Source organism: Mustela putorius, unplaced genomic scaffold, assembly GCF_011764305.1.
Source record: "Mustela putorius furo isolate JIRA1106 unplaced genomic scaffold, ASM1176430v1.1 tig00000275_pilon_pilon_pilon, whole genome shotgun sequence".
NCBI lineage: Eukaryota > Metazoa > Chordata > Mammalia > Carnivora > Mustelidae > Mustela > Mustela putorius.
The window spans coordinates 15,384,905-15,409,123 of record NW_025421341.1 but is presented as its reverse complement, the minus strand read 5'-3'; the positions used below and the strand labels follow the sequence as shown (position 1 = coordinate 15,409,123).

Here is a 24,219-nt window from a genome sequence, read left to right as displayed (position 1 = left end):
CAATAAGTAAGATTGAAGATAATTATATTGATCTGTGATAGACTTAAAGAGAAAGTAGATTGAAGATTTGGGAAATTAATGCTGGTAAGTGTTTCCTTTACAAACTTCTCCAGCCTCCTGTATACGTGAAGAGCGAAGTTAAGTCTGGACGCCAGTGGATACTGGACAAGGTCCCTGTAGCCAAGAGAGGAAATAAGAACCCCTAAATTAAGAGAAGACAGGACCACAATCATCCTAATCAAAAACTTCGTACAACTATTACTTTCTAGGATCAAAGTACTGTGGATTCAATCTTGAATGTCTACTATCATTTAGGTTCCAGAAGTAGAAGTCAGTAAGACAGTCTCTCTACTTTCTGTAGACTCCACCTTCTGCAGAACCAGACACCCTTGACTGGCTTTCAGCTCTCGGTTCAGGTTAAAGAAAAAGGATGTTGAGATGATCTGGAATTATTTACAATGGACTAACCTCAGTGGATTAAAGAAAACCATCACTGATCAACACCAACCCCATCATATGGACATTAGGACATACAGACATTTAGTTACTGTATGCGACCGAAAAACTTGCGTGGTTCCCGTACTTCTGAGAATATCTGTTTAAAACCAGCCTTCCAAGGAGATTAGCATGGGAAAACTCGAAGAGAGTAAGTCAGGGGGCCATTCCCTGATGGTTCAGTCTGCAAATTACCACCTGCTGGCATTCAGATGTCCACGTGAAATTCTGATTCACAGATTTCAACTGAACCGAGCACCAGAGTTAGTAAGTTACTTCCTAAGCAAACAGGACCTCACTCAGTACCCCAAGGCAAGTAAGGATACAATTAACACCACCTAATTTTTTGTTCTGGAGGGCTCCAATGTTGGGGAGGGTCAATTCAGTGTTGTTTTATCTTATTCTGATACAATGAATAAAGCATGAGCCTAATTTACATCAAAGACTTGTGCCTCACGGTTTTAAAAAAAAAATCTCTAAAAACTCCTATTCCTTCCTATTTTAACTGCAACACCACCATTTTTCCCCTGAGGCTCCCTATATATTTTAATTATGAGTCGGAAAGAAAGTATATCAAACCTGGCAAGTAATAGGACAGTATGTCCTCATCTTAATTAGAAAATATTTTTTTAAAAAGGATCCATATGTAAATGGAGAGATTAAAATAAATGTTTCAATTTAATTAAATTATTTCATATAAATTTCATTTGCAGCTTTCTATGTAGAAATTTGTAAAGAGTTATGGAAAACGCTTAGCAGAATATTTCTGTTATGCTAAAGACCTCAAAGCCCTCCCATATTTTACCATTTAAGATCTTATAATAGGGAGGTAAAAAGGAGACTATGAAAGAGATTGCCAAATGCCCTTAAGTTTTAGAAAGGAAAATACAGTCATCTAGACACCGCCATTAGAATCTTTCTTTATTAATAAAATACATATATTTTTCAAGTATTTCTCTTCTTTAGTAACACATTTTGAGCTGATTGGATTCTCTCCCCTTTCTTGCATGTTGATATCTTGTCTGTCTTTATTACAGCTGCCAACAACACCAAGCTTTGTGTGGGAAATTGTCATTGGGAGACACAGCATCTTTGACTTTTTTGTGAGACTGCTGCTGTTGCTTCCTTTGATAAACAAAAGCCCTTTTCTGTGGTTTGTGTGGTTCTTCAAGGGAAGGCGTTAAAGAAATAATTAGCTAGGCTGGTAGTTTCAGGAGAGGGAAGCTGCTACCAGAAAAACCTATTTTTTGTTTTGGTCAACAATCAATAGTGGGTTTTTAAAATTTTTTTTATTTTTTATTTTTTGGCTCTAAGTCCTTTATAAAATAAAAGTGTCAAGACTCAAAATATGATCTTTAAGCAACAAGAAACAAGCACAAATGGTGCTAATTTTGACTTGCTCAGAGGTTTGTGTTTTGTTTTTTTTTTCTCCATTATGGCATTGATTTCAACAGCTGTAGGTACTTAAACTCTCTTTCTGGAAACTTTGCACCCTACATTATGCGCAAGAGAAGAAGTAGGGACAATTATTACCGATTTTTTGCAGAGCCCCGGGAGCCACTCAGGAGGAGGACAGGCATTCTTCCTCCTGCCCCAATACCTTCACGCTCACCAGTCCTACCAGCTTCTCATAAAATAGCACAGTAATATTCATTAGGAAAGACGGAATTGTTATGTGTAAGAACAAAGGGAAAAGAAATGGTAGGAGAAAGAAGGGAAAGAAAGTTGAGCTGGTCTCTTTCAAGCTAAGGGTGCCTGAAATGAGACGTAATGAAAGGGCTTTGTGGATTTGATTGGGTGTGTGTGAGCGGTTAGGGCACCTGTGCCCGCAGGGGGCCGCACCAGCAGCCACGTGGTAATGCTGGTGTGTAATTACGGAGCACTTAACTGCATTCAGCCATGGTTTGTTTCTCTGATAATTTCCACTTTCATTGTTCAAGGGGCTGTGGACACTCGTGGAAGCTGAGGTTCGAGTACCTGCAGCTGTTGAGATAAATGAATGTTGTAGCTATTTCTGAAAGTTTCTAGTAGGAACGCTGCTTGAGAGGGAAGTGTGACGAAGTACAGTTAAAATATTCTACTTACTTTTCCAAAGCCATAAAATCCTAAATCTATAAATGGATCATTCCTTATTCCTCTTCCTCATTTCACAAGCTGGCTGAGCTCCTTTCTCTCCCCTCCCAGTAGCGCTGGTCCTCCTTCCGTGCTATTAAATTCTCAGTATGGAAAAGCTACTTCGATTTCGTATTTAGCGCTACAGACATAGCCCCTCTGCTGTCTGTCTGCACTTGTGATATATAACAGATTCAGACATTTATAAAACGTGTTAACCTGTTTATACGAAAGAATAAAAATGTTCCAAAATCTGGCCGGATCTGAACACAAATCTGCTTCCATTTCCTTGCATTGCCCTCTGCCAACCAAAGCTCATTGTTTATTTGTGTTCAAACTATTAAGTTTGAAACATTAAAAACAAAGATAACAAAAACAAAAATTAATGTAATTTCATATGAGCACAAGGAAGAGAGTATATATATCTTATCTTCCATTTTCCAAAAGACCCTGTATTTCACCAACAAAAATATGGGCTTTATTTAGGAACAATACTGCTTGAGTCATTACTATTATTCTTGCTTGACGAAACTAGGAGCTGGTTCTTTGAAAGAATTAATAAAATTGATAAACCCCTGGCCCGACTTATCAAAAAGAAAAGAGAAAGGACCCAAATAAATAAAATCATGAATGAAAGAGGAGAGATCACAACTAACACCAAAGAAATACAAACTATTATAAGAACATACTATGAGCAACTCTACGCTAATAAATTTGACAATCTGGAAGAAATGGATGCATTCCTAGAAACATATAAACTACCACAACTGAACCAGGAAGAAATAGAAAGCCTGAACAGACCCATAACCAGTAAGGAGATTGAAACAGTCATTACTATTATTCTTCTCATTTGACTGCATTTTACAAATAGTCTGTTCAAATTAATATAGAAATTAAGAACCTTTATTAAGCAATACAAATCTTAACTATTGCTTTGAATGTCTGGTAGTTTCAGCAAGCAATACTGTCTCAAACTATGAGTTACATTTCTAAATTGGTCACTAGTAGCCTGATTACTTCTGTTTGAAGTGTACCTTTTCTCTTCCTGTGTGTTGTGTGTTTAGATAGAGACGGATGAAGATGATGGGTGGATGGATGGATGGATAGATTAGAAATAGAGGACAGATACATACATAATACACAAATGTTAAAGTAATAATTGGGGGGGGGGCCTGGTTGGCTCAGTCAGTAAAGCTTACAACTCTTGACCTCAGGGTCGTGAGTTCAACCCCTATGCTGGATGTCAAGCTTACTTTAAAAAAAAAAAAAGTAATTGAGAAAAAGTAAATAGGGTAAAATATTACCGATAGATAAATCTGGGTAAAGAGAATATAATTTTTATTTTTGCAATTTTTTAAGTCCAAAATTATTTACAAACAAATTTTTTAAAATTTACATGTGGCTTAAACATATAGCACCAAGATTCTGTCCTCAACTTTTATCCCTTGCCCTCTCTTGCCACACATACCCTGAGCTTGTCATACATATTACTTGTAATTTCCTTCAATGGATGCCCTATTTTGTCTCCCCGGGGAACTATAACGTGCTGTTCCAGACAACAAATGAGGCCATCTCCCCAGAAAAGCCTTTCTCTGATCTCTGCAGGCGAATTAAGTCTTTCTTCTTTGTGAGAAATTTATTTTTTTTTACATGTTTGTCTTCCTTATAAGACATTAAAAAAAAAAAAAAAAGACTGCATTTTGTGTGACCTTAGTCATGTTACTTAACTTTTGTCTGCCTCTGTTTATTTAAAATATGGAGAGGACAGCACCTACTCATAGGGGTAAATCAGGTAAAGTGTTTAGAGAGGCCTGAGGTATAATAGGTGTTCCATGATGTTAGTTGTTATGGTGTCGTGAGGGTGGTAAGTGGTAGAGCATTGGGAAAGTACTAGAATGATAGGAGGGATCATGGTATATCCTACACCAACCTTTGCAGAAACTCACTAAATATTTTCAGGTATATGAACAAATGGATGCTCAGGGAGTACATTATTATAATATCAAAGGGAAGAAGTAGTGAAGGTTTCAACCATGGTGGTAACAAGGAGCAGAGGAGGAGCAAATGAATTTGCAAAGCGTTCATGGAAATTTACATCAAGGGGTAATCCCTTGACTATGGGGTGAGAGGCCAGGGATACAAACTATTCCACCATCATTATCTTGGGACCTCCACAAAGCCCCATTTTAGGTGGTATTTCTGGGATATGCTTATCCCTGGGATATTAGCACTATCGCCACCAGGCGATAGGCATCAGCTTCTGCTGGGTCAAGTACTTCTCTGCATTATGCAAGGCATTTGTTTAAAAGTTTCTTATATCTATGTGACAATCTTTAGTCAGTTGTATACATTTGAAAAGATTGAGATCAAAGACAATATATAACCACATAACAACATAATAATTTTTTTAATGAGACTTGGTGAGGGAACAAAAAAAAATGTAACAGCCTAGGTGTTGTTATTTTTAATATTAATTTGCTCACTCATATCCTCTATGGCTTTTAAAGAAAAAGAAAAAGTCACATAATCCTGGCTCAAAACTGCGTTTCATCAGAGTAGTCAAGTGATTTTGTGAAATTAAGTCAATGTTAAAAAAATAAAATAAAATAAAATAAATGCAAGAATACAAATGTACAGCCTCTTAATAGCATTTTATTTAAAAGTTTACAATTAGAGCACATGTAGTAACACAAAAAGTGTAAAAGTGACACAGGCTGCCCTGTAGAAAGCACTTTTCTTGTAGGCAGAAGGAATGGAAACCTTGTGCTTAAAATGTGTGGCATTCATAGCATAGTACGGGGCTCAGTAGATCAACAGAATCCATAATCTGAAGGCAGTGAACATAACTTCCAACTTATGCCAAAACCAGTGGGGGGAGGTGGGAAAAGATGACATCAACCTGAAGATTTCACTTGGCTCAGGTTAAATCCAAAGGAAAACAAGAACAGAAAACCACCTCAGCGGCAGCTACTCTCTGCAGACACACTCCAAAACACAAAACTACAAGCCAGTGTCCTTTAAAGAAATCCATACTTTAAAGACCTCTGTCACTTCTCAAGTTCAGTACTGTGGAAAGGAATAGGGAGATTCCTGGGTGAGCCAGATAATTGAGAATAAGTATCAAAAAGATGCCTTACACAAAATCATGATGAAGAGGTTCATAAATTAAATCCATATTTCATTTTAACAAATTTTTATAGTATTCTGCCTTGTTAAAATGTCCTGAGTATGGCAGATGCTGTTTAAAACCAATGACAATAGTGTCTTGAAAATACGTATAGTAATAGTTCAGAAGATAGAGAAGCGATGTTTTCTACCTTGATCATCATTAATCAGCACCATAAAATGTTAGCTGCAAATAAGCACAGAGGTAAGTTTGCCAAAAATAAGGCATTAGAAAATAGATGAATTCTCATGCAGAACAAGTTATTTAGGAAGGAGTTTAAGAAAGGTTTGTAAAAAGGGACGGATGACAATTTGTGAAAGAAAGGAATGTTAAGGCATAGCCAAGTAAACTGAAATAGTTTGGTGTCAGTATTTGTCTCCGTGGAAGACAGTTGGGGAATCAGTTCCTTTAGATCCAGTGTGGCTTGGCTTGGTTTCGGCTGGAGCCCGGCGTTGATTTCTCTATGCCATTTTGCCAGCACTGTACTGCCTGTAGTGGAAAAGACTCTTGGAGTCCACTTTGCGGGATTTCTGCACAGCCTCAGCAAAAAGTTTGGTCACCTGAAAACAGAAGGGTAGGAATCTTAGTGTCCCACATGACATGAAAGTGAGATTTAATGAAGCAGGAGCAAAAGGTCAGTTTCTGCTCCCAATTTGCAAAGGGACATGGGATGAAAGACACAAAAATTTTTATTTAATCAGGACTGTCTCCTATATTTCAGACCTTAGCATGAGTAAGCTAATCCCTGCCCCTCAATTCCCCCCAGGGATTAAAGATTAAAACGGACTGGGGGTGGGGGGATACAATGTGTCGAAAGTCACTGAGTCTTGAAGTACAGTTCTTCTCTGCGATAAATTTGGTGGGTCATGTCCAAGTGGAACTAAACATGTGATCATTTTCTGTGAATTGGACAAGTGCTTGCACTGTATTTGGATCCTCAATTATCATTAACCTGTTGCTCTTTTATGATGGCTTTCATTTAGAAACAATGGAATAAAAGTTTGTCTCTTTATTCCATGCCACACCACGCTTTTTATTTAAAAGATAATTGCATGGCTAATGAGTAGGAATGGCTCTCTGTGGCTTTTGATTATCTCAATGGCTTGATCACCAACTGTCTGTGAGGCCATGACCTACCATAATAGCACCATTATTTCAGATTCTATTTAAAAATTCTTCTCCATCCTGAATGTTACAAGAAGGGGAGAAGAGAGGAGGGATGTGCATATGTTGATGAATACTCTTAAGGGAGACATAGAAATAAAAGCCTGCACATAGCTGTATCTGAGGAAGAGAACATACCTGGAAATTGGTGAGAAGAGCAATCCCACTGTCAACAGCTGTCCTCCGAATCACATAATTATCATGGACAAACTTAGTGTTGTTATTGGGGAGGTTAATCACCAGGTCGATGCTGCCATCTCTAATCAATCTGGAAGAATAATCAAAATAAACAAAAGTTGGTAGGTGGCAATGTATATTTTATAATTAGTTTTTAAAATACTAACGAAATTATTCCCTTGTGCGTTCAAGTCAAAGTCATACGGAGTTGACTGCCATCTGCCCTCCTCTGTTCCTAAAGAGATGTTCAAATTACATTAATTTTTTTATTGTGTTCTTGAAAGAATTCTGATGGAAATCTAACTAAGTAAATGGAAAGGTTTTTTTTCTTTCCCAATTGCTATCTATCCATAGAAGAACTGGTAATTGGATAGGTATTTACTTATTTTACAAGGAGGTTTTTCTCCAGTATTGAAGTCCATTCCACGCCCATACTCCCAATTCCCAGACTTTTACCTCACTGCCTGCTTCCCAGTGCCTCTCAGCTAATGGTATGCCAACACAGATACGTCAACAACACTTGCTTTTGAATTAAATCTCTTCACATTCTGTTGCTGGGCTGCTATACACACTAGGGGACATTTAAATGTCAAACAGCATGAAGGAATGCTAATTGTTGTTTTACAAAGTTCTAACCAATTGCCTATTGCATCTTTGGAAATCTACTAAGGTGTGGACAATTGGCCCTTCTTTTATTAATTTGATAATGATTTATAGGTTGCCTTCTTGAGAGCCCAAACAAATGGTGGCCATTTAACAGATTGTAATATCCTGGAATAACTGAGAATTTTCTCTTATGTACCTATGCCACATACCTCTCTAAGTGTTGATGTAATGGAATTCCTGAAGACTCACATTGTGCACTAACATAATATGTCTTACCAAGTCTAATGATGACATAGCCTGAGGCATAATAACCAGCCTGATTAGAGAAGAGTAAATTAGGTAATTCAATGGTTGGTGTTATCCTAGCATTCACCACAGTCTCCTGCATATAGCAAGTGCTCAATAAATTGGACTAATTGATTCACACACAGACCTCAGTGAAATGCAGCTGGTCAATCTTATATTTGATATACACACCTACATACAATCTAAGGTTAATCTAAAATAAAAAGTGCTGTATTACATTCTCCATGTCTGACTCTCATCACTGAGATCTTGCTGTCCACTCAGGAAAGCATCCTTACTAGAAAATATTTTGAAAGATGCTATGTATCAATATATAGACATGTGGCATTATATGTTATAGTAACAGCAAAGTTCACGAGAATGAAACTTTACAATAATCCACAGATTTATTCATCTGAAACGGCTAAGAAGACTTTTAAAAGACTTGCAATGGGGTAAGGTGAAGTATTCACATCGTACTAGTTCCCCCAAATTAATCTTCTCTCTGTAGGAAGATAGAACTCTGCCCCAGTTCTTACTTTCTGATGGAAGAGAGGCTGGGGTTCTGTCCTTCCTGAGACGGCCATGCCACTGGGGTGGCAGGGACATTGTTGGCATTGAGCCAGTCTGACGTGGCTTCCGTGGCAAAGAGCTGCATTTAAAATGGAAAAGTCAGTTACTGAATCACAGGGAAGGCTTTCATGGAACAAAGAAACCTTGTGGGACACACTTGTCACTTAAATCATAAAGTAGAAGAAAGTGGTATCTGTGGCAAAGAAGTTTTGCCTATAACTGCAACAGCTGGAAACTATGACTTCATACGGAAACAAGAAAAGGAAAAAGAAAAAATATATAGGAAATGCATTGGACCTTTGTCCCAATCCTGCGTAAACTAAACTTTCTAAGTGTTTAGCTGCCAACTCCCATGGAGTTTATGGTACCTTTGTTATAACTTAAAACTAGTCTTTCTAATAATTTTATTCTATGGAAGTTTTGAAACTGTCACGTTAGTTAAATCTTTCAAGTTGAAAGGATATATTTTGAGCTATTTCATTCCTTAAGATTCATTAATGTTCTCTTTTGTGAATGGATTTCAGGGCTTACAGAAAACGACTTGAAAAAAAATTGATATCACGTACCTTGAAGCCTTCATTGTGTAATTGTTCAGCCACACCAAGGAATCTGGGACGGAATGATTGCTGAAATAAAAAGAATTTAACAAAATTCACTTTTTGGATATTCCGCTCTTTATTTAGTCATGTGCAATACGTTATTCTCTCATGCCATTACAGAGGCAATGCCATATGTTGCCAGGTGCTTTAGATTCAAAGGTGACAAGTTTGATCCTCTCATTCTCCTAGAGGGAGTACCGAGTTCTTACTGATTTCTCCCTATAGGTAAAATTACATCCACATAGTCTTGCTCTCTACAGTCTGACTTTTCACCTTGCCCTCAAATTCTTCCACTCCCTACTTAATCCACTTTGTCTGCAGATTAAGATATACCTTGGTCCTACATGGATCCTTCTCCAGGTCAGGGAGAATTTAAACACACCTGGGTTAGGAGTCCAACACCAGGTCAGCCTTGTTGATGGTTCTGCCTGCTCAACCGGTTCTACCCACTGAATTCTAAATTGGTCCTGTTCTTAGTTGACTGGGACCTGTCCTAACAGCTTGCGCATACCTCCCTTCAGTAAGTCAACCATTTTGGACTCAAGTTTGCATTAACTTTAAAGAATGAAAGAATGGGCTCTAGAGTCACTAAGCTGCCTTTGAGATCCTGGTTTTACCATTCATTTTTAGTGTGTCCTTAGAAAAATTAATGTCTTTGAGTCTCTGTTTCTTCCTTTTTAAAATGGCAGTGAGCATGGTAGTGTATCTTTTCTTGGGACTCTACAATAAACTGTGTGACCTTGAGAAACTTACTTAACCCCTCTGTGATGTACTTTCCTCATCTGTTACATGGGAATAGCAACAGTATCTGTGTCAAAGGGTCATTGTGAGTATTCAATGAGTTAGTTTATAAGTAAGCACTTCTTAAAAGTGTCAGTATAGGAACTTAGTCCATTAATAGTTCTTGTACAAAGTTACTTGTCCATTAATAGTTCTCATTAAGTATTCATTGTTATTATTAAGACATTTGTTTTTTCAGCCTCCCAGAGACTAGATTCCCGCCCCTGGACACTAGTTTCCAAGCCTGACTTCCTCTACTGGCTGTCATATTTCAAAAATAGCCAACTTTTTGCTCACATATATTTTACTTCCAGACAAGCTTTCCTCAGGTTCCATCTCCCAATTCAGATATGTTCTTAGAGCCCATTGTTGTGAACTTCCTAGAGCCTCAGCTGGCCCCATCTGGTGGCTAGGTCCCACTTTCCCTGGACTCCTGCACATTGTCAGCAGGGTTCTTCCATTCTGAACTTACCCCTTCCTGTGACCACAAACCAGTATTTGCAAGACAGTGATCAGGGTGAGAGAAAAAAAAAAAAAGCCAAGTGGCCTACCCAAAAGTCAATCCCTTACCTTGACCTCATTAACTGGAATGTTTGGGTAACTAAGTTAAACAGCACACGGTTAAAAACGTATCTATTCTGCCTTTGGCTAAACATGTTAACTGTTTTCTCTTGTAAAAAGTTTACAAACAGATGAAATAATTTGGTTCTTCAGTACATGTTTTATAATCTATTTAGAAACCATGCTGGTAACAGCTAAAAAATAAAACAAAACAAAACAAACAAACAAACAAAAATACAAGGAGATGATCTTATTTCAGAGCCTCAAAGAAACTAAGAATTGTGATAATAAAACATATCAAGATCCTTGCACAATTTTGATAATGTTCAGCCCATAAAACCTCCTAATATTTACTTGCAGAGGCTTTCTGAGAACAGATCTAAATCCTAGGAAAAGACTCCAAAGACTATGTTCAAATATAAAATTCTTTTGGATTCAGGCTCTCTCAATCCCAGAACTGCAGTTTTATGAGAGGAAACTATTGGCAAATAGAAAAGATAAATGCGACTGGATGAATCTCAGCTAAGGCGGGCTCAGGGGTTATTCACGGACGGTCTTCTAGAACACAAATTGTAACCATGCCCAGGATAGTAGCTTTCCATTCCTGCTTAGGACCAAACAGGAAGAAATGGGCCTTAGCTGCAAGAAGCTCATGCCTAGACGTAAAGAAAAGAAAATATAGAAGTATAAAATCAGAGTAACTCAGTGACCTTAGAGTAATTTAATGAGGCATATGGCAGCCTCCTTAAGAGTAGGTTAGACAGAAGAATAGGACAATGACTCTTTAAGCCTGATTCTACTTGGAAAGCAGGGGCTGAATTACATGGCATTTTAGGTTTCTTCACATTTCAAGGTTCCTTGAAATATAGAAAATATACATGAAATATTCTAAATGAACTTCTGAATCTCCCTGATTTAGAACACTACATTGTGACCTTCTGCTAAACACAGGACAGACTTAATTAAGTAAGCACCGGAGCACATTAGAAGATGCAACATAAAATTGTCCAACAAGTTATTAACTGATACACTAATCGTGTATTGAACAAACTATTCTCAATTTCTTAAATTTTTTCCCTAGCAAAATGTCACTAATAATATATAGCCATGTGATAACATAACATTGAAACCATTTTCTTAAATACAGTTTCAGGGGCACCTGGGTGGTAAAGTTGATTAAACGTCCAACTCTTGGTTTCAGCTTAGGTCGTGATTCTCAGGGTTGTGGCACTGAGCCCTGTGTGTGCTCTCTGCTCAGCTCGGAGTCTGACTGAGATTCTCTCCCTCCCTCGGCCCCTCCCCACCAAATGCTCTCTCTCTAAAATAAATAAATAAATCTTTAAAAATATATCATTTCAGGGCGCCTGGGTGGCTCAGTGGGTTAAAGCCTTTGCCTTCGGCTCAGGTCGTGATCCCAGGGTCCTGGGATTGAGTCCCGCATTGGGCTCTCTGCTCAGCAGGGAGTCTGCTTCCTCCTCCTCTCTCTCTGCCTGCCTCTCTGCCTACTTGTGATCTCTGTCTGTCAAATAAATAAATAAAATATTTTTTAAAAATAAAAAATATATCATTTCACAAGTACAGCAATTCTCAAAATGTTGTTCCCTAGGAAATCAGTATCACCTGAAAATCTGTTTAAAATACAAAAGTTAAAGGGCACCTGGTGGCTCAGTCAGTTATGCATCTATCTGCCTTCAACTTAGGTCATGACCCCAGGGTTCTGGGATCTAGCCCTGCATCAGTTTCCTTGCTCAACAAGGAGCCTGCTTCTCCTCTCCCACCTGCTCCTGCTTTCTCTCGCTATCTGTCACTCTCTCTCAAATAAATAAATAAAATCTTTTTAAAAAACAAAACAAAACAAAGTAGAAACGTTTGGGTCCCACCTTAGATCTGTGGAATCAAGAACTCTGAGAGTGGATCCCAATAATCTGCATTTTAACAAACCCTCCCGGTGATGCACACTTAAGTTTAGGAGGAGGAGGGAAGAAGAAATAGGAGAACCATCCTTCACTCATTTTGTAATGTGAGGTGAAGATCCATTAACCTTGGCCAAAGTCACAATGAAAAATGTTGAGGAAGGAGTACCAGAATGTAATTTTTTTCTTTGCTATTTTAAAGTAAAATAAGTCAGCAAGTCCTCTAAGACCTGCAGACACCAGTCAGAACCTCATTATGGAGCTGTTTCAATGCTGTCCCCCAAGTGGAAAAGATAAATATCCAACATGACAGTATTGGCAGTTCCCAGCCGGGGAACCACTCTGCCTTCTAGTCTGGGGTGTTGGCTTTCATAGCCACATTATAAACTTCTATCAAACATGTATTGAACACTTGTGACACATAAAACAGCCTCTCCACAAAAAGAAATTACAGCTGTCAGCTTGCATCTGAGTAGCCCCAGATTTAATAGCTGATTGAAAATACCTGGGTAAGAAACCATTTGTTCCTAAAGGTGAAAAGTACAAGCTGATTTATTTCCTGGAAAATGTTTATAAGAAAGAAAGTCCTTTAAAAATGAAAAAAAAATAAAAAACCACCATATTTCCTCCAATTATCATTTTCACATTATTCCAACTTCTGGCCGCGGAACAGAAAGCCCAGTTAATGTTGTGTGGTACTTGTGGATTCTACGGGGACATCTGCATCAACAACTCTATGGTTGTTCCTAATGATTCTGTATTGAAGATAAAAGGTTATTCATGTCACTCGGCGTTGTCTTTTTCAAATAAAACGCTTGCTTTGTGTTTCGGAGCAGGGCTGAAGCCGCAGATGTCAGGATGGCGCACGCCGCCCCACAAACATCGCTGAATAGCCCAATCAGAGGCGAAAAGACAGTGAGTGCTCTTGATCTACTCTAGAGTAAATCATTCATTGTTAAAGGGTGTTCCAGAAAACTTCAAAACAAGGCAGATTGCCTACTCATAGCGACTAAAAATAAATCCTGATGAGATGAAAGGAAGCTGGAAATATTGCGGGAAAATAAAGGAGGGTTTTGTTGCCATATAAACCTACCTTATGCCTTATTTATGTTAGGATCTGGGCCTATGGAAAGCCTCTTGTTAGCGACCCAGTGCATGTAATAGTTGACAAGAATCCTTTGACAAAATCTAAATCTTGACTTTTTTCCCCCTAAGTTCTAGTTACACACAATTGATGTTATGAATATTTCAAATGCCCCAGGTGATTTGTCCCACAGGATCTAACTTCGGGAGGGCAGAAACGGAAGGTCTGTGTGTGTAAAGGAGTAGGGTAGGAAAGAGAAGAGAAAGAGGAGGTTAGGAGACTGAAGTGCAACAAATTAGCATGCACATGCCCCCCCCACACACACACACAAACTCTATTTACTAGATGTTGAGAAGTGGCTGATACTTGCTAGTAATACATTACTATTTAAAACGTGTTAAACTACCAAAAATAAGGAAAAAAAAATGTTTCCTGGCTCAGAGTTATTTTTACCTCTCCTCCGTAATTTCTCTTTTCCCCCAATTTTTTTTCTTGCAACCTGTTGTGAAAATGAATGAGTTAAGGTATCTTCAATTAAATGCTTGTGTTTGTCACAGGAAAGTGGGTCAAGTTGGGGATATCAGAGAAAAGGCCTTTCCCTCAAATAAATGGGACAGGTCCTGACGATCTTCCTCACTTCTCCATGGAGAAGAATTAAGCAAGTTAACTGCAGCGGTGTTGGCTACAAGCATTCATCTGTGCACAAAGCCTACACGGCATCAGGCTGAATTAATGATTATCTTAAGAAATCAAAATTCAGTGGTGGATTTCTTTCTTAGAACTTCACTCAAGGGACGCCTGGGTGGCTCAGTTGGTTGGACAACTGCCTTCGGCTCAGGTCATGATCCCGGAGTCCTGGGATCGAGTCCCGCATCGGGCTCCCAGCTCCATGGGGAGTCTGCTTCTCCCTCTGACGTTCTCCTCGCTCATTCTCTCTCTGTCTCTCTCTCAAATTAAAAAAAAAAAAAGGAACTTCACTCAAGAACTCAACTAACCGTGTTCCTTTGTATTTACTGGTTCTAATGCCCATTAGCATATTAGCATAGGGCCCCTAATGTCCATATATTGTATTATATTAGCAGTACTTTTTTAGGTCCTTCTCACTTCTGACTTTATATATTTGAACGAGTGCATTATTCTGACCATGCAGAATCATGTCAAATAAAATGATTTTTTTAGAAGTGCAATGCATACTGAAAATATGGAACCTGAATTACTTTGTCCACTGTCCCTAGGAAGTCTGAGTATACAAGGCCTCGGTTGGGTTTGGTCCCGTGCTATCTAAGAAGATACCCAGTGAGTTTTCTAGCTATTAATGCTCCAGTTAGTATATTCTGTCATGTTGTTCAGCTAAATTTATGACGCATTTTTAAAAGTCACTCTCAGTGACAATCCACCAGATGGTAACAGAGAGCGTGTCCTTGAACTGCCGGGAGGGGCAGCTCTTCCTGGCCACCCACGCTGACTAGGTCAGAAAGTGACTCTCGTCCATCTCCTGCTAATCAATTCTACCATAGCTACTAATACTTTATTAAATATAATTTTATATTAAGCATTTCTTTATTTTTTAAAAGACTTTATTTACTTATTTGCCAAAAAGAGAGGGAGCACAAGCAGGGGGAGCGGCAGGCAGAGGCAGAGGAAGCAGCAGACTCCCTGCTGAGCAGGGACCCTGATGTGGGGCTGGATCCCAGGATCCTGGGATCATGACCTGAGCCGAAGGCAGATGCTCAACCAACGGAGCCCCCCGACACCAGCATCCCTTAAACATTTCTTTAAATATACTTTTTAAACTTTATAATTAAAATAGACACATATCTAAAGCCCTAACATTGTGCACTTACACACAAGTATAAAGTTGTAAGAAGTCATGTAGCTGCTGCCATACTGATCTCTTTAAAAAAGAACATGCTGAAAGATAAACTTCAGTGGGCAGAACCTCATTCCTTTAAGACACCTCTTTTTACCCTACAAAACCCTCTTTTTTTTCTCCAACCATAAAGCAAAAAATTCTGTTCACTGATGCCAAAATCACACAAATACCTCATAGGGATCGAATTAATTTTTGCTTAATATTTCCCGCAGCACTAGAACCAAACAAGGCACAATTTTATACCTCACTGCCTTCTTAAACTGGTATTTTAAAATGTTAGCACTATTATGATTAGTTGTGAAGACGGGGACTAAGGGCACAGTCTCCTCTGAATGCCCCCAGGTCTCACATTAAACTTTAAGCCATAACTGGAAGTTGGGCCAATACTCTCATACTTGTGACTTAATAATACTTAATACTCATTTATAACATGATGAGTCTCTCATATGGTGTGATGCGTCTCCAAACTGCCATTAAGCTTCACAATTGCAAGTCATCTTGTTAGCCTCTGCTCTAACTGTTCTCCATCTCCCTTTCGGCACCTTGATGAAGCAAAATTCCAAGTTGCTCTTTGCAGAAACTTCTCTAAAGCCACTAACGCATCCAGTCTCCAGAGGCTAATTTGCTGATATGAAGACACCCTAATGAGGTGGTATCTATAATCATCACCCACGGGCTTGAGAATACCTGGTACTGTTCTAATTATATTTTTATTGATTTTTATGTAACCATGCAGGGTTTGAGCTTATTAAAAGTACGGCAGGGGTGATATTTAAGACCAGCTATTGTTTTTATAGGACCCAAGAATTTATCCAAAATATAAGTGTAAGACCAGGTGGAAAGTATTTAGTATTTTTTAGGAAATTTATAAACAGAGCAGACAAATGATTTCCATTTAATGTGCAATAATAAAAAATTAATAAGCAAAGCAATAATAATTAATACAGCAACTGCTTAAGAAAGCAATAATAAAGCAATAATACCCTTTCGCACTGTATAAAGATATTCTCTTATAATTATTTCACTTAGCTTTGACTTAGAAGACTTACCAAATAATGATACTCAAGAACCTCCCCAGGATACTGTGGACTCTGCTAACTTTCTTAAGCCCATTAAGCTCCTTCCCTTCAAGAACTTTCTGTCAGTTGAGGAGTGAGAAAATCCCTCCAGTAATGCCCAAATCTTCTTCGGGTTTGGATCTTTGACATTTACAAATGGTCCTCAACGTGAAAAAGTTCAACTTTGCAATAGTGAAAGCTATACACATTCAGTACCAACCATACTTCGAATTTTGAATTTTTGTCTTTTCCCAAGCTGGTGATACGCAGTCGGATACTCTGTAGTGATGTGGGCAGCTGCGGTACCCAGTCAGGCCACACGAGCATGAGGGCGAACAACCCACACACTTAAAACCATTCTGCTTTTCACTCTCAGTACAGTATTCTTATATGTAACGCTTTCTTATATGTAACGCTTTCTTATAAATCGGCCTCGTGTTGGAAGATTTTGCCACACTGTTGGCTGACATAAAGGGTTCTGAGCACACTTTAAGGGAGGCTACACTAAGCCATGATGCCCGGTAGGGTAGGTATATTAAATGCATTTTGACTTCTGATATTTTCAACTTATGCTAAGCTTACTGAGGCATCACCCCACCAGAAGATGTGGAAGATCTCTGTATTTCCAAGTTGAAATGTGAATGAAGGCAGGTAAGGAAGAAAAGAACAAAGGTGACGAAGGGATTACAGAGCTTCCACGGGGGGGTGGGGGGTGGGGGGGGTGTTGCGTTTGAGACATCAGATAGAGGTATTCAAGAGATGGCTGGAAATATGGGATAATGCAGGATGAAGATTTAAAGGTGACGGTTATGGATAGGACAGTGGATTCCACAGACACAAACTGGCAAAGGGGAAAGTCAAGAGAGAGACAGAGACAGAGAGAAAGACGAAGGGAGACTCACCTTTATGGAAAGCATATGTTCAAGGGCTAAGGAGGAAGAACTAAGAGCAGAGCACATAGGAAAGATGTAACCAAGAAACAGGAGAGATTCCTCTTTAAGGCATCCTAAATCCTTTTCAGAACAAATACCCTTTTCACTAGAGACCTTCCTTCTTTTCGTTTTATTTATTCACTTATTTGTATTGATTGCTACAATGGAAAAAAGCAAAACCCAGGGAACGTATAGAGAACAAACATCCATTTTTTATATTAGTTGCTGTTTTCTTTAGTGGAGCTTAAAACAAATCTCCCCTCTTTTATACCACAATTCAGGTCCTTTCTCAGCCACTTCTAGCATGTGCCCAGGGGCATGCACACAACCACACGCCACTTACCTGGATTCCAATCAGGATGCCCTTCTGGGGTATCTTAAACCCTGTGGAAAGCATTGCCTTTAGGAAAGCTGTGTGAATACCTTCACCAAAGCAAGCCACCTGTTTAGAATAAATTAAAATGTAAAATAAGAAGAAGCAAACACTAGTCAACAGCTCTTACTGATAAACAAATACAAATCAAAGCACTTTACTCCTAGACCCCTTTGCTAGCTTTTATTGAGTTGCCCAAAGACCATGCAGTCTGAATCCTGGGATTAACAAAGCTGGCCAGGGCAGATGTATCTTGTGTTTTTAATTAAGCATAATGAATGAATAAGCAATTCTTTCCCTATTCAACAACACTCCATGGAGCAACATAACTGGATTCTACTGTGAGTTATTTGGATACAAATCACAGCTTCTGGTCTGTAATGTGGTAAGTTACCAAATGTTAATATGACTTAATGTTTAAATAACAGTATATGTCACGTACACGATGCCATGGTGCGTGAATTCATGGGTCAGTAGCACACATGCATAACTGCTGATTAATTGGTTGGGAATCATTTGGTACAGCTTATGAGAAAGCTTTTTGAGAAATTCAATAAATCCATGAAAATCTCAATTTAAAATCACTTTCATAAAATGAACCAAAATGCCCTGTTTAGTTCTGAATACCACAGCCTTACGTCAATAAATAAATAAATAAATAAAGACCATTCCAAACTAACATGTAATGTTTGGGATACACAGAAGTTTCAGCGAGGGTGATTGTGCTATTAGATAACTACAAGTCAAATGGTCCCCATAACCATAGAACAAGTGGCATATTTGAGCATGATGGGAATAGATTCTGCCATGCATATCATCATTTGGCACAGGTACAGAACCACCATTATAGTAAATAACACTGATGGCTAAATTCATTCTTTAAGCAAATGACTCCCTTATTGTGAAAAGGATGTTCTCATGACTATGACCTTCAACCAATCACGAGTACACGCTACTTTTCAGCAAACTCTTTCTTTGGTCCATTAATGGTCAACTAGCCTCAGTAACATCAACCTCAGTTAATGAAACCCAAATTCTACTGACAGGACCAGGCAATCCCATCATAAAAGCAGACAGAACAACACACAAGAGGTTTCAGCAGTTTTCTACAAAAACAAAACAAAACAAAACAAAAACCAAAAACACAGAACACAGTCAGATATTCAAGTAAGCTCAGGTCTAACATAGCCACCTTGCCACTAAAAAAAATAAAACAGCCCTTACCTAGATCAAGAAGTAAAGGTTTAGTCAGTCCCACAACAAGCCATCTGAACACTGAAAATGTCTCTTCGAAGCATAACTGAGATTTCACCTAAGCTAGAATTATTCTTCTGATCTCAGTTATAAAATAGCCCTTGTAACATCCCACTCAGTGACACCTGGAAGTATGACTCTAAAAATAGAAGAATTAACTCTCTACTTCTGAAATAGAGCACAACAAAGGTGAGCTGAGCTTCTAATTCTTTTGTATTTTCATATTTCAACAACTCCAATAATGTATGTCTGGAGGCAGAATGGACGGACATAGGCAGTGAAAATAAGTTTGCAGTACTAGAGAAAACAGCACAAAGGAAAGCCGATCTCTCCCGGATCTGAACCCTGGATCTGCTGAAAACAGCCCTGCTACCGAGTGACCCTGGGATCCGTGTGAGCCTGAAGAGCATCTCCTTAAACAGCAGAGAACCGTAATGCAGGCCCCTCGGTTTAAAGATAGGCTTTCTCACCTGGTAAATTAAAAGCAGCAGCAAAGGAGCTAAGAGAAGGCAATCGCCAGTGCAAATACAAACAAGATAGCCATTTATTCCTCACTCCCTGCCTCCCTGTCTCGCTTCACCTCTCAGCACAGATGTTGCTTGTAACCAGGCAACCACATAAGACATCACATATTTATTGTAATTAAATATTTTCCCCTTTCAGGTGTTCCTTAATAGCAAGAGGAAACTATAATGCCTCACAGTCTGATGTTGCCACTCTGATGGGCACTGATGAGAATCTGAAGGTTGTATCTAGTAAGTCTGTCAAGGGCTGGGTGATTCATAAAATGTCCTGACACTGACATGTAGGGAACTTTCTAGAATCTGACAGTTCTTCACAAGAAACACGGTTCACATTCTTAAGAAACCTTCGGCTGACAAGAGTCCCAACACAAGTGAAGAGGGACATCCAGTGGCCAATCCCATTATAGGTTTTAGATAATCCCCCAGGAGATTCACGTTGCTTTGCAAATTTTTTTGAGATTTTTGCATTTATCTGCAGATTCCACAATGTTTAGGTCTGCAATCTTTCCAGTGCTGTACATTCTACATATTGCTAGTAAAAACCCAATGATTTAATTCCATAGTAGCAAGACGCTGAGGGAGGTAGGGGTGGGAAGTGCTGTTATAGAGAGATCTTGAAATGAAAACTTAAAATAAAGCAGAAAGACTCAGGAGATATTTACTTAGACACGTAAAGACATATTTTGGAATCTGTTCTTAATGTGTAATGTGGAAATGAATTAGGAACACATACATTAGATTCGTGAGTTAAATATGTGTGAAAATTTAGACTCTGGTCCACGAAAGTACAAAACGTTTCTTTAGTTCAAAATTCTTCAGCCCTTTCAGACTTACTCTGATAACAGAAGTTTGTGTCCCCCTTTATACTTAATAACTTACTTACTGTATTATACTCAGCTCATAAAACCATAGATTTCAAAGTAGATTTAATGAAAGCATTCATGGATCATTAACCAGTTACCTCTCCAGTGGAAGCCATCTCACATCGCAGAATGGGGTCCGCATCCCTCAACCGGGGCCAGGAAAACATTGGAGCCTGTCAGAAATAATAGGGAGGAAAAAGATGTGAGAGAAAGTTATAAAAGGAATAAGAGAGGATAAATATATTTAGTGAACCGTCTCTCACAGGTTTCATTTAGGCTATGGTAGACACATAAAAAAATCTCTTTGGTCTAAGCATCTGACTTGAAAAACAGCTTTAAAACTCTGTTCCAAGAATTTCTTGAGTTCTTGGCCAAAAGCTTGGGTTAAATAATCACAGATTATTTCTGTAAATAGGGCCCCTGTGACCAGTTTAGTCCAGTGTTTCTAATCTGGCCTACACATTGGAGTGATTTCAAACAAAGTCTACTGGGCACTGGTCTCCCCAAGCACAGAGTTCAAAGACATTTTTTTCTTGGTAGGCTTCGGAAACATTCCTCTGCTTTTTCTGATCATTTGAACTTGCAACAGGCAACCATGCCAGAAATGTCTGTCTGTAAGCTGACTTCTGAGACATTAAACTGTTGTTGACACCTCTTAAAAAGCTTTGAAAAACATTCTGCTTGGGCACACTTCTGCCCAGAACTTTCATGTGAACTAGAACATAGATAAGAGTGTTTCTTCTTCATTTATTTTATCGGTGTAGTTCATGAGGAACCAAGTCCTGGTTTCTTGCATCTATCCGTATTTCTAGTGTGGACTCTTCTTTGACTCTGGTACCCTTCCAAGTTATCCTGGGATTCTAGCTCGGGGTCACTTCACAAGGTCATCCTTAGTCAAGTTATATATTTCTCTACTCTCGCTTTTCTGTGCTCTCATCCAGGGACATCCATCCACCCCCCTAGGCCTGTGTTAAGACTGTCTATAAAGCAGCCATTCATTTTTTAAAAAGTCAAGATTCATATACAATGATAATTGGGAAAGAAGTAAACTAGAAGACACGGTGCATTTTGAAAGACGCATATCTGTCCTTCATTACTGTTTTTAACTGGATATTGTTTCATACACATATGTGTATGCATATTTCTGTGCCTATGAATACCGAAACATCAATTTGAAATGTATCTATAGAATTTCAAGTGGGAAATATTTTTCAGGGCCTTCTACTTATTGGTCTCAAACAAAGAAATACTATGTATTTTTTTTTACCTACGTATAATTCCCACTGAAAGCTTTAACAATTTATGTTGTGTCATAGTCTCCAGGAATAAAGTGCCACCTTTCCCCAATATAACAAGTGACATTCCATCTCAATGCACTGTAAAATCTAAGTCGTCCTAAATTATTAAGCTAAATAAGATTAATAATTTTTTTTTTTATTTATAGCTTCAACTTAAAGCTTCCACTATAAAAGTCAGAAGTCAGAGTCTCAGCTGTAACACAATTATGACTCAGGTCACTAGGACATACAGGAATGGAAGTCTTTTGAAGGCATCCAAAATATATAAATGTCACATAAATACATCACATGATATAAATTGATTCTATCTTATGTTTTTTCTAAAACATTCAAATATATTTTTATAGTATCTCACTAATCCTCATACTTGATTAATGAAGTAAAGTCGTAATTATAAATATTCTGTGCCTGGGTGTGCTGAGGCAGCTAGAGGAGCTCAATGGTTTTATTATTAAAGTATTATTAGAAATATACATCTAGGGGTGCCTGGATGGCTCAGTGGGTTAAGCCTCTGCCTTCAGCTCAGGTCATGATCCCAGGATCCTGGGATCGAGCCCCCCATCGGGCTCTCTGCTCAGCAGGGACCCTGCTTCCTCCTCTTTTCTCTGCCTGCTTCTCTGCCTACTTGTGACCTCTGTCCGTCAAATAAATAAATAAAATCTTTAAAAAAAGAAAAAATATAGGGCGCCTGGGTGGCTCAGTGGGTTAAGCCTTCAGCTCAGGTCATGATCTCAGGTTCCTGGGATCGAGTCCCGCATGGGCTCTCTGCTCAGCAGGGAGCCTGCTTCCTCCTCTCTCTCTCTCTCTCTCTCTCTGCCTGCCTCTCTGCCTACTTGTGATCACTCTCTGTCAAATAAATAAATAATCTTTAAAAAATAAAAAAATAAAAAATATACATCTATATTGGAAATTAGTGAGCAAATCTTAGACATTCCTTGTCAATCTTCACAGAGGTGCCATCCATTTCATTTCCTTCGTGGCACCACCGTGAATAGCAATGGCTATTTCAGCCTTTCAAGAGGAAAAATTGTGCTGCTGAAGAAAATAGGAACTAAGCAAGGTGGCCAATGTAGTTAGAATTTAACCAACAGCACAAGGTAACACTTTTTACAAGACCCATGTATTTCTGAAGTCTTGGCATAATTCCAAAGGGACACAATTCAAGCCTTATCCTAACAAAATATGTCCGGAATTTCTGTTTACCAACCAAACCAACACTACTGTGTATCAGTTGCAATATCATAGTTTATAATTCACTCAGCTAGTTGGTTTTGAAGTTATATAATTCTAAATGATTTTTTTTTATTTTTGAAATGGATAAAAATTGATATAAAGTTGCTTGTGTATATATTCAAAGGAAACATCATAAATCCCTGGTCTAGCACTTTAGTTAGAAATTTCATGAAATTTTTTTTTAAAGTAAGCCCCCAATGTGGGGCTTAAAGTTATGACCCCCAGATGAAGTCACATGCTCTCCTACTGACTGAGCCAGCCAGGCATCCCTCGAGATTATTTTTGATGAAAAATTTTTCCTTTAATTTCTTGAAACTTAAAAAAATGACTGATAGATTTTTTTCAAATGTTACCTTAATTGCAACATAATCAGCAGGAATTATGGGATGGTCCAATGTGGGAAGGGGTTTCTCATCAATGTTCTCTCCAATCATCACCTTGGTGGCTACATCAATGAAGTCTACCCCCAGTGTCTTGGAAACAAAGGGGAAGGATCGAGAGGCTCTCAGGTTACACTCAATCACCTGGAGAGACAGACAACAAAATTCAAAAAAAGAGAAATGATGGTGAGATCCAATGACAACATATTAACATTCTCCCTGTCACCTGGGTTCTAGCTGTTTTTTACTGGAGCCAGCTCTTTTTTTGCCAGACTCTTCCTTTTCTCCCCGCTGCTCGCACTTTGACTAACCAGTTTCCTTTTAGTATCTTTGAATTCTGACTTTCTTCCGTCTGCTTTCCACAACTTCATCCCCAAACACTGCTGATAGATTTTAATGCAGAACTCAGATAATGCCATGTCCCTGCTGAAAAGTCTTCACTGGGTTTCCACTGGCCATCGGATGAAAGTCTGGTCCTTGAAGGCTTTCTATTCTCTTGCCTCAATCTATCTCTCTATGTTATCTTGTACCATTTCCCTGAACCCAATTTTACTTTTCAAGTTTGCCCTGCACTATTTACCTAGAAAAATGATCTTGCTAAGCTGAACTAGTTGCTATCTCCCCAAATGTGCCAAATTTTCTCTTAGATGTTCTATTTATAATGTCCTCTCTACCTTTTGTTTGTCAAAATTCCAGCCATTCTTTAAGATCCACTTAAAATACAAAAATCACCCTTGAAATCCAGCCCAAACCAGGTACAACACTCAAACACATGCTCAGCCACACGCGCGCGCACACACACACACACACACACACACACGTAGATATGCTCCCTATGACTTCAGTACCGTGTATTTGTACATTCCTTCCAGCAGCTATTATATTCTAACTTATGCTATGGTTGTCTACAAAGTCA

At 38.6% G+C, this 24,219-nt stretch overlaps 1 protein-coding gene across 1 annotated transcript in view; it reads right to left on the bottom strand.

Annotated features, from left to right (window-relative positions):
- Nucleotides 1-5,239: 5,239 nt before the first annotated feature.
- The window catches only part of CPS1 (carbamoyl-phosphate synthase 1), a 123,607-nt gene continuing 104,627 nt past the window's right edge, over nucleotides 5,240-24,219 (bottom strand). The window contains exons 32-38 of the mRNA XM_004767015.2: nucleotides 23,277-23,447; nucleotides 20,491-20,565; nucleotides 17,722-17,820; nucleotides 9,145-9,204; nucleotides 8,545-8,657; nucleotides 7,076-7,205; nucleotides 5,240-6,333 (exon numbers count right to left, since the gene is read on the bottom strand). Of these exons, the coding sequence (XP_004767072.1) occupies nucleotides 6,235-6,333; nucleotides 7,076-7,205; nucleotides 8,545-8,657; nucleotides 9,145-9,204; nucleotides 17,722-17,820; nucleotides 20,491-20,565; nucleotides 23,277-23,447 (747 nt within the window). The 3' untranslated portion in view covers nucleotides 5,240-6,234. The remainder of the gene's footprint in view (nucleotides 6,334-7,075; nucleotides 7,206-8,544; nucleotides 8,658-9,144; nucleotides 9,205-17,721; nucleotides 17,821-20,490; nucleotides 20,566-23,276; nucleotides 23,448-24,219) is intronic.